This window comes from Monodon monoceros, unplaced genomic scaffold, assembly GCF_005190385.1.
Source record: "Monodon monoceros isolate NGI ecotype Baffin Bay Population unplaced genomic scaffold, NGI_Narwhal_1 Super_Scaffold_12, whole genome shotgun sequence".
Taxonomy (NCBI): Eukaryota; Metazoa; Chordata; class Mammalia; order Artiodactyla; family Monodontidae; genus Monodon; species Monodon monoceros.
The window spans coordinates 116,547,511-116,558,044 of record NW_021703768.1 but is presented as its reverse complement, the minus strand read 5'-3'; the positions used below and the strand labels follow the sequence as shown (position 1 = coordinate 116,558,044).

The window sequence follows — 10,534 nt, the reverse complement described above, 5'->3', positions numbered from 1 at the left end:
CCCATTCACTTGCCCCTGCCCCCTTTGCAAAGTGCCTCCTGGTTACCTTAATAGGTTTCATTCAGCTCAAACATCTCTTCCTCACACCTGACACCCCAGGCTGGGCTAAATCTCCTTTTAAATTATTCTCATTCCTCTCTTTCTTGTACCTCTCATAGCTATAATGCTATTTACTTGAATAGTGACTTAAACTGGGATTTATTTGGATGTTTATTTGATTATTATCTGTCTCCCCCATTAGACTAAGTTCCAGTCTGGTATTATCTGAACTGAACCTTGAAGAAAATGACATGTCACCTGTCAGGACTTCCTCTGGAAGTACAGCTCAAATTCTTTGAAACTACTCCTGTCAAAAGGTAGGATGGGGCTTCCCTGGTGGCGCAGTGGTTGGGAGTCCGCCTGCCGGTGCAGGGGACGCAGGTTCGTGCCCCAGTCCGGGAGGATCCTGCGTGCCGTGGAGCGGCTGGGTCCATGGGCCATGGCCGCTGGGCCTGCGGGTCCGGAGCCTGTGCTCCGCGGGGGGAGAGGCCACGGAGGTGAGAGGCCCATGTGCCGCAAAGAAAAAAAAAAAAGGACGTGTCCCCACTGCTTGAATACGGACTCTGTGGTTCCTTGACGAATAGGGTTGGGCAGAAATGACACTATGCCAGTCTTTAGGCCCAGGCCTTAAGAAAACTGGCGTCTCTCATTTCGTCTCTTTGTGTTTTGTTTTTGTTTTTGGAACCCGGGCTCCCGGCAGTGGAAGCACAGAGTCCTAACCACTGGACTACTAGGGTATTCCCTCTGTTTCATCACTTTGGATGCTTTCTTTTAAACCCAATCACCATGCTATGAGAAAGCCCAAGTGGCGCATGGTGAGGAACCAAGAACCTTGGTCCTGAGTCTTAGATGAGCTCCCAGCTGACAGCACCAACTTGCCAGTTATGCGAGTGAGCCGTCCTGGAAGTGGAACTTCTCATACCCTCACCCCCCACCCCACTAACCATCCCAGGCATAGAGCAGAAATAAGCTTTCACTATTGAACCCTGCCCAAAGTGAAGATTCCTGAGCAAAGTGATTTTCTTTCTTAAGCTGTAAATTTTGGGTGATTTGTTAATACAGCAGTAGATAACCAGAACATCAACCAGTATGACAAGCCTGTGCAGAAAGGCAGCACTTCCCAGGGCAGGATCACAAAGCTATCTGTGATGTCATGTTATTCTGAGCTTTGCTGAGCCCCAGCTGGCTAAGAACCTGTAGTTTTTGTTGACATAGAGTGGGAGTCCATGGCAATCCCCAACCAGGGTTACCGTCCCTCATGTCCATGCTAGTATGCAGGGTGCGGACCTGGATCCAGGGTTCTCTCTTTGCTCATAACTTCCCATCCTCAGGAAATGGCTGCTGGAGCCTTTTAGGGTTTTGCCCTAAATGTGGAGGGCAGCTGGTGGAGGTGAATGTTGAGTGGCAAGGGAACATCAAGCAGCACCTCCTAAAAGACCCTAGAGAGGGGACAGAGTCCATGGGGAGATTCAGTGATCGCTGCCCCAGAGCAATGTGCAGCTTTGTCCAGGGTAATTCAAAGGAGCATTCACATTTGAAAGACAAAGTTCCTAGAGGTCTCTGTCCTGAGGCACATAAACCACAGAGCACCCTATAGTCCCATGATATCCAATACAGTAGCCACTAGCCAAATATGACTATTTAAATTTATTTATTATTTATTTATTTATTTACTTTTGACTGCGTTTGGTCTTTATTGGTGTGCCTGGGCTTTCTCTAGTTGCAGTGAGCGGGGGCTACTCTTCCTTGAGGAGCATGGGCTCTAGGCACACAGGCTTCAGTAGTTGCAGCACGTGAGCCATTGTGGCTCACGGGCTCTAGAGCCCAGGCTCAGTAGTTGTGGTGCACGGGCTTAGTTGCTCCATGCATGTGGGATCTTCCCGGACCAGTGTTCGAACCCGTGTCCCCTGCATTGGCAGGTGGATTCTTAACCTTTGCGCCACCAGGGAAGTCCCTGGCTATTTAAATTTTAATTGGAATTTAAAAAAATTTAAAAAGCAATTCCTCAGTCACCTGAGCTACATTTCAAGTACTGCTGAGCCACGTGAGGCTACTGGCTGCTGGTACTGGACGGTGCAGAACATTTCCATCAGAGAAATTCTGTTGGACTCTACAGCTCTAGGCCCTTAAAAACTGATCAACAGAGGTGGCCTTGCCTTCAAGGACATGAGAACAGACACAATAAAAAAGGAAAGATAAAACAAGGGCTACCACTGGGAGAGCCACAGGAATGGCCATGTTTGTTAGGTCACAACCTCCAGCCAAAAAGAGGCACCTAAGCAGCTAAGGAGAGCAGCCTAAGTGGCTTACCTGAAATTTCAACTTCCCTTTGTGGTCATCGACAACATTTTTTCCAAACTCCTTCTTAATATAGTCATTTCCTACTTGGGGGTTTCAAATTCCATAACTTCAGAATCCATTATGTTCAACCAAAATGCATCACAGCATCACGGTTAAGAACATGGACTCTGGAATCAGACTGCCTCTGTCAAAACCCTGTTCCAAGGCTCACTAGCTTGGGTGACCTTGGCTTATTGGGTTATTCATTCTCATAGAACCTGCATTTTCTCATCTGTAAAATGTGGACGTTAGAACCTACTTCACAAGGTTATTGTGAGGATCACATGAAATAACACTAATAAGGCATAATGGTGTCATGAAATAGTGAATACTCGATAAATATTAGCTCTGGTAATAGCTAATATCTAATAGCCTGAGCGTAATCTTATTTGGGTTTCAAAACAAGCCCTCAGGGCTTCCCTGGTGGCGCAGTGGTTGAGAGTCCGCCTGCTGATGCAGGGGACCCGGGTTCGTGCTCCGGTCCAGAAGGATCCCACATGCCGCGGAGCGGCTGGGCCCGTGGGCCATGGCCGCGGAGTCTGCGCGCCCGGAGCCTGTGCTCCGCAACGGGAGAGGCCGCAGCAGTGAGAGGCCCGCGTACCGGAAAAAAAAAAAAAAACAAGCCCTCAATGAGGATTGGTGGGGATGTGTGATCACCTTATCCTTCCCTGCCTCCATTTTGCAAGTCTCCTTCATGCCTGACTTCAGTTTTAATATCTTCTGGCTCTTCAGGCTGTCCAGAGCCTGGTACCAGAATGTGAGGACTCTTATCTTGGGTGAAGCCACTCTCCTTCTCTATTCTTGAGCTTCCCTTCATTGCTTAGGCTCAGGCCCCCTAAGTACTAAGTGTGTTCCTAGGAGGAATAAAGATCACAGGAGGCTGGAGTCTCATACTATGGGGGAAATTTAGAGATTAGAGTGGAATAAAGAGACATGTGAAGCTAAATATGCAGGGGTTGTCTCAGCTGACCCTTGCTTCAGGGTCTTGGTCCCTGGGAGAAGGGTGAGGGCTGGTGTCTGAGTGTTGCCTGCCCCTCAGCCCTTACAGTAAGTATAAGCCGGGCCCTGCCCGCTCCTCAGGACTGCGTGAGAAACATATCATATAATAGATGTGCAAATTCCCTATAAACTTAAATTACTAACGGTGTTGGAGGTTCTCTTCCCCAGGCGGCTCCTCTAAGAGAGCGGCTCCTTTAAGAGGCGGGCCCCATCCCTGCTAACAAAGGAAGTCCCCGCCCCTGGTTGCCAGGGTGCTTTGTGGCGTCTCATTTTCATTGGTGGGCGTCAGCGGGGAGGCACGCCGCGGCAGCCGTTTCCAACGAGCTGGCGGGGGCGAAAGATGGCGACGCCCGTCGGGTGGTCGCAGGGGGGTTCAGGATCAGTGTGTCTCGCCTTCGATCAACTGCGGGACGTGATTGAGGCTCAGGAGGAACTGATCCACCAGCTGAGGAACGTGGTACGCAACCAGAAGAGCTGGGGGATGCCGGACTGGACGCCTAAGTGGTGGGGGCGGGGCCAGACGCTGTCCCGATGCCAGGGGCGGGCCGCGAGCACATTGCCAATGGCGTCATCACGAGGAGGCGGGGCCCAGATGTGTTCCGGCTGATAGAGGTGGAGCCAAAAGGGGGCAGTGTCTCGTGAATATTTACCGGGGAATTTTAGTCAACGCCAAGTTGTTTCCTACTCTCTTTGACTGGTTGTGCAGGGCCTGATAGATATGCCCATCTATTCACTGAGCTTTAGTTTCCCCATTTCTTTTTTTTTGGCCTCGCCACATGGCTTGAGGGATCTTAGTTCCCTGACCAGGGATCCAACCCCGGCCTCTCGCAGTGAAAGCTGGAGTCCTAACCACTGGACCGACAGGGAATTCCCAATTTCCTCATTTCTAATTGAAGATGACTTCACTGACTTGCCAAGGCCCTTGTGTGCAGAGTAACTATAACATCGTTCCTATTATGGAATCCCCTCCCCATGATGAGTGCAGTAAGCACAGAATTGGCTCTTCATTTGTTGACTTAAAGGCTTCCAACCCCTTTATGTCCCTTTGCTTTTGCTTTTTTGGTCAAACCCCCGTTCATGTGTGCAAAGCATTGGAGCCACAGATTACATGGACAGGCATGGTAAAATGCTGGCCAACTGGAGTTCATGGTTTTTCTGTTTTGTTTTTTATCTGGGTAAGAAGGTGGGGACACATAAAACTGACTTCACATCTATTTCTTTAACGGTAGTATGCAGCTCTGGACACTGAATTACCTGCATACCTTTAGGTACCCAGGTCTTTCTGTTGGCAGCTGGCCTTTGCATGTGTGTTCTCACCGTCTGGAACACTTTTCTTTTCCATCCTCTTCTTCTGGCCCACCCCTATGTAGCAGTCAGATATCAGGTTGACATTCCCTTCGCTTCAAGCTGTTCTGACCCTTCCCCAGGCCGGGTCAGGGGCCTCCTCTGGGAACCTCCATCACAGCACACACCATGTTAGAAGTGGTGGCCGTGGGCTGTCTTCTCCATGAGACTTCTTGCTACTTGAGGGCAGGACATAGAGCTGAGCATCAGTGAATCTTGTGGAATGAACTCTCCCTTTCCTGGGCCCCAGTGTCATCCTAGGTGCCCCGGGCATCCCATTATCTATCCTCAGTCCTGGTCCCGAGAGAAACCCCTACCACCCCAGCCCCTCCCTGAGCCAGCCTCTGTTGCAGATGGTTCTCCAGGATGAAAATTTTGTCAGTAAAGAAGAGTTCCAGGCAGTGGAGAAAAAGCTGGTGGTAAGTGATGGCCTCTGTCAGCTTCTAAGCTTCCCCCATTTCCCAGGATCCCTGTGATTGGGTAGAGTCATTGAGTATTAGCCTCTGAGAGCCTCCAGCCCCAATAGTAAGGACAGAATCTTCCTGTATCCTGGCTTCTATGTGCCATTCTGAGAAAGGGGGCTGGTTAAGGGAGCCTAGGAGACCCAACGTGGCTTGGGATAATGAGGTCACTGCTGCTGCCCCTGCAGGAAGAGAAAGCTGCCCATGCCAAGACCAAGGTTCTCCTGGCCACGGAAGAGGAGAAGTTGCAGTTTGCCCTCGGAGAGGTAGAGGTGCTGTCTAAACAGCTGGAGAAAGAGAAGCTGGCCTTTGAAAAGGCGTGAGTGGGCCTTGGTAGTGGGGGAACGGTTGGGGGTCCCATCTGCCCATCAGCCTTCCCACCCTTTCTTATCTTCTCCACTCAGGCTCTCCAGTGTCAAGAGCAGAGCCCTGCAGGAGTCCAGCAAGAAGGACCAGCTAATCACCAAGTGCAATGGTAGGCGGGAGGCCCACGCTCCCTCCCATGCTTACATACGTGGGCTCTTCCCTCACAGCCCAGTGCCTGTGTTCAGAGCAGGGTTTCACCCCAACTTCTGCCCCTGGCTGAGGATAAAGGCAAGCCCAGGTGGGCCACACCTTCGCAAAGGCCTTCAGGGACCAGGCAGGCCACGGAAATGAGGGAAGTAGTTGGTGTACAGTATTCTTCATGGCCATAAAGGAATGGGCTCGCTCCCATTTTTCTTGAAACATATGACCTTCTTAGTCTACCTTTTTGTTTTCCCACTTTTGGTGACTATTAGAAATAGTGTACTTGACTTATAACTCTGTTACCAGAGGAACAACGGGGCAATCACAGTGCTGTGTGGAATCTGACCCTTAGTTTCTGTGTTGGGGACCCAATAGGAGGAGTGGGGACTGTGGTAATGTGGAGAACCATGCCCCCTCTCAAGGGCCTAGAACCTCTGCCGTGGGAATAGGGGCCCAGTACTGTCAGATCTTTAAAAAAGAAACTGGAAACCACATTTTAATGGAAGCTTTTCTGACTTTTTAGGGTTGGCAACTGATTTAGAAATTTTTAAAGTATTGTATGGGCCAAGGAAAATATGTCTGTGGGCCATTAGGTTTCAACTCTGCTCTATGCAGATGCCTGTGGCCACTTGTTGACTCGGTGCTCTGAGTTGTGGGGCACTTTCAGTGAGCTACCCAGTGTCCTGAGACCTTAGGACCCCCTTTCATTTTCCCAGAATGCTAAACTTCCCTTACCTAGTTTAAGAAGTAGATGTGGGGCTTCCCTGGTGGCACAGTGGTTGAGAGTCTGCCTGCCGATGCAGGCGACACAGGTTCGTGCCCCGGTCTGGGAAGATCCCACATGCCGCGGAGTGGCTGGGCCCATGAGCCATGGCCGCTGAGCCTGCGCATCCGGAGCCTGTGCTCCACAACGGGAGACGCCACAACAGTGAGAGGCCCGCGTACCGCAAAAAAAAAAAAAAAAAAAAAGAAGTAGATGTGAATTCCATATACAACATTTCTTTCATTCACTGCAGCATTCATTTTGAGTAGGCCAGAATTCAAGCCCAAAAGAGGTTCAGTGTCTCTCCTGATGGGCCCCCACCTGGAGCCTTGGGCACCCCCTACCCACCAATGCAGCCTTCTGTCTCCCCTGGTGAGTATTGTCACTGGAAAGATGCCAGCAGGCTGCCATCTTAATCTGGCCAAGTGGACTAACAAGCCTCATGGTTGTTTGATCAAGAGCTCCTGTTAGGGCTTCCCTGGTGGTGCAGTGGTTAAGAATCCGCCTGCCAATGCAGAGGACACAGGTTCAAGTCCTGGTCCGGGAAGATCCCACATGCCGCAGAGCAACTAAGCCTGTGTGCCACAACTACTGAGCCTGAGCTCTAGAGCCCACAAGCCACAAATACTGAGCCCGCGTGCCTAGAGCCCGTGCTTCACAATGAGAAGCCCGCGCACCGCAACAAAGAGTAGACCCCGCTCACCGCAACTAGAGAAAAGCCCGCGCGCAGCGATGAAGACCCAATGCAGCCAAAAATAAAATAAATAAAATAAATAAATTTTTAAAAAGAGCTCCTGTTAGGACCTCCTGGAGCCCAACAGGCAGTCAGTGCCTCCATACCCAAGGATGTTGGTCTCCTAGTCCTTCCCCTTTCCCTGGACATCCCCCCACTTCCCTAAAAGGAACCTAGGGTTCTTTCCTGGTGCTGCTAGAGGCCCTTCCTCTAGGACATTTCCTAGAGATCAGCCAGGGCCTCGGGGCTCTGCAACTGCTTGTGGAAGGTGTGTGAGTCAAGGGGAGGAGCCTGGCTGCCTCCCCCAAGAATGTCCTGAACTCCTCCAGTAGGGCATAAGCCCTCACATGAGGAGATCTGGTGACCTGAGCTACCCCCTGGCCTGTCTCCCACCCCCCCACCTCCCTTTGCATGGTTCCAGTTTTACTCTTACATAGTTTCTTATTCTCAAAAGGCTTTTCTAACCATTCTCTCATTGGGTGCTGTTTATTCTAAATTTAGCTCTCATTTATTTTAAAAGAATCAAACACATTTATGATACTTTTTTTTTGCGTCCCGGGCCAGGGCACGAACCCGCGTCCCCCGCACCGGCAGGCAAACTCCCAACCACTGCACCACCAGGGAAGCCCTATGTTACTTTTTTCCCCTAAGAACTTCACAAGCAATCAGTTTGGATTCACTGGATGACCTGGGGAAGGAAGTTCAATAGTCCTGGTCCTGTGACCCAGTGAGCCCATGTTTTCATTCTTTTCCTTCACCCATGTCTCTCTGTAACATGTGCCTTAACTTTTTATCAGATCTTCTCTTTTGAAACCTTCACTGCTTCAGTATATCTGCATTTTCAGAGCTTATGTTCTAGTTAATCTTTGTCCAGCCTTTAAAAGCGGTAGGATTTTCTTCCTTTGAGGATCAGAATTTTCCAGGACTCCCTGAGGGACATTATGTAAATGAAGCAACCCGAGATCCCTACAGCCTCACTGGATTTTAACCCAAGACACAAAACTTACGCTTGCTTCTAATGAGCACTTAATCTTTGCCACCACTATCTCCCTGGGTCTTCCCCACCTGCCCTGTGGAATAGGGATCCTGTCTTCTCCCCTGAGGCCCTAACACAGGGCTGGGCATCCAGCTGGTCCTCAGTAGTTCTGGTTGGATTGAAATGACTGAACTAGGTGATGTTGCTAAGACCTAAAGGCCCAGGGGACATCCTGTTCATTCCACAAGTAAAAGTATTGTACATCTAGTACGTGCCAGGTACTATTTTAGGCCTTAGGGTTAAAGCCGTGAATAAAACAAAAAATCCTTGTCCTTGTGGACCTTATATCCTAGTAGAGGAAAAGACAAATGAGCAAAATGTATGGTCTGTGAGATATAAGTGCTAAGAAGGAAAATAAAGCAGGAAGAGGGGATAGGAAGTATTGGGAAGGGTTGTGATTTTAGACTAGGAAGCGTCTCACCAAGGAGGTGATATCTGTAAAGAGCTGCAGGAGTTGAGGGCAGGAGCCATTCATCCTCCTGCTTTTGGGCAGGGCTGACCATCTCTCTCCAAGGGCCCTTGCCTGCCCTCATGTGAGCTACCTGGTCCAGAATAGAGCTGTAAAGTCACTGACACATTCATCAAGATGTTGTGCCCTCCACTTCCACGCCATCATGACTCCATAATAAACTCATTCTTACGAAGGTATTAGCAACTACTGTTGGACAACCCCTGGGTTGGGGGAGCCAAGTTCTGAAGAGACCCCTGAGGGAATGCCTTATTTCAGGAAGGAGCTCATGGGATGGGAACCACTCCTCCTCCCTGCCTCTCTCCCCCATAGAAATTGAGTCTCACGTTATAAAGCAAGAAGATATACTTAATGGCAAAGAGAATGAGATTAAGGAGTTGCAGCAAGTTATCAGCCAGCAGAAAGAGATCTTCAGGTGAGGGGTCCGGGCCAGGCTGGGGATTGTTGATGGAAGTGGGGAGCCAGACCTCTGGTCCCTACCCTTGGGCTGTCCCCAGCCCATGCCCAGCCGGCTCCGTTGCAGGAATCACATGTCTGACTTTCGGATCCAGAAGCAGCAGGAGAACTACATGGCCCAGGTGCTGGACCAGAAGCATAAGAAAGCCTCGGGGATGCGTCAGACCTGGAGCCGCCAGTGTTCCAGGGAAAAATAAAATGGGCGTCTCCTTCCTGTTATCTGGCTGTAATGCCCAACCTCTGCCTTCTCTGCTGTGGTGGTCCCCATCCTGACCCTTCCGATCCCTGTGGGTACCTCCCTCAGGCCTCACAGTGGCCTGGACCCCAGGGAATAGGTAGGGCGAAAGGCAAAAGACACTCTTTCCTTCTTCCCTGCCTGCCTTTTGGACCACCACCTGCCAGGCCACTGCTGTGTTCAGAATGGATGCTCCTCGAGTCTCCAGCCCCTGCTACTCCCCTCCCTCCCTCCTTTGGGTAGTAGTGGGGGCCCATGGGGGTATGGGGTTGTAGCCTAGGGAAGGACTACTTGGTTGTCTAGTAGGCACTGTCCCTTCTTACTCTTGGTATTAAATTCCTTCCTATATAAACAACCCTGGTTACCCCAGTGCCCTGGTAAATTTAACTCTCCCAACTTGAAGGGCTATCTGTGTATGTGTTGTGTATGTGTCTATGAGAAACCCCGACTGGAGAGTTCAAAGATGGTGGGTTCCAGGACCACAGTGAATTTGGGAAATCAGTTTCCATCACATAACAATAACGCTGTACCTGTGAATCACATTTGCACCTTCTTACACTTCTCCCAAACTTAGAAGCTTATTAGTCTGCACAAATGGAGGAAGGGGAAAGGACAATGCTGTGTTGTGTGTGTGTGTGTGTGTGTGTTTTTCTTCTGCTATGTCTATTTTTAAGGTGGGGTAACAGTGTGTGAAGGGGCTATGACGTGCTCAAGTTGCATACGCAGGGCTGGATGTGATGGACAGGTTGGATCCTCTCAGAAGCCATAACTAATGTGCCGTAGGTGATAAAGGGGACACACCAGGCAGGGGTCCCACTCAAGGGAGGCTGAGTCAGATTTGTCAAGTCTAGCCTTTCCTGGCTCAGTGTGAGAATGAATGCGTAGGAGGGGCCAGTGCTCTTGCTCCAGGGCCAGCTGGGGCCTGAGTCATAGCAGGACCTTGAAGCCAGAAGTTTAAGGGCAAGTGGTGCCCATTGTCATTGTCCCAGGAGAGTGACAGGTGGTGGCTGCTTCCCCATCAGCACTTGTCCCCAGGGCAAGTCCTAAGGTGGCAGGGGCTGGAATGAGGGCCTTGTGAGTGTATGGGGGAGCACAGAGCTATTCTTGCCTCAGAGGGGCTTTAGAGAAGGGACGACAGCTACCCCAGAGGTT

At 50.4% G+C, this 10,534-nt stretch overlaps 1 protein-coding gene across 3 annotated transcripts; it reads left to right on the top strand.

The window, feature by feature from the left end:
* Nucleotides 1-3,697: 3,697 nt before the first annotated feature.
* On the top strand, nucleotides 3,698-9,784 carry SPATA24 (spermatogenesis associated 24). 3 transcript variants are annotated; one of them, XM_029217736.1, is made up of 6 exons: nucleotides 3,698-3,835; nucleotides 5,076-5,141; nucleotides 5,372-5,502; nucleotides 5,588-5,658; nucleotides 9,004-9,106; nucleotides 9,215-9,784. In XM_029217736.1, exons 1-6 carry the CDS (start codon nucleotides 3,719-3,721, stop codon nucleotides 9,342-9,344), a joined length of 618 nt encoding a protein of 205 aa, XP_029073569.1. In that variant the 5' UTR covers nucleotides 3,698-3,718; the 3' UTR covers nucleotides 9,345-9,784. The 3 variants fall into 3 exon arrangements, with proteins under 3 accessions (XP_029073569.1, XP_029073568.1, XP_029073570.1); XM_029217735.1 differs by having other exon boundaries at nucleotides 9,189-9,661; XM_029217737.1 differs by lacking the exons at nucleotides 9,004-9,106; nucleotides 9,215-9,784 and having other exon boundaries at nucleotides 3,712-3,835; nucleotides 5,597-6,454.
* The last annotated feature ends 750 nt before the right edge of the window (nucleotides 9,785-10,534 follow it).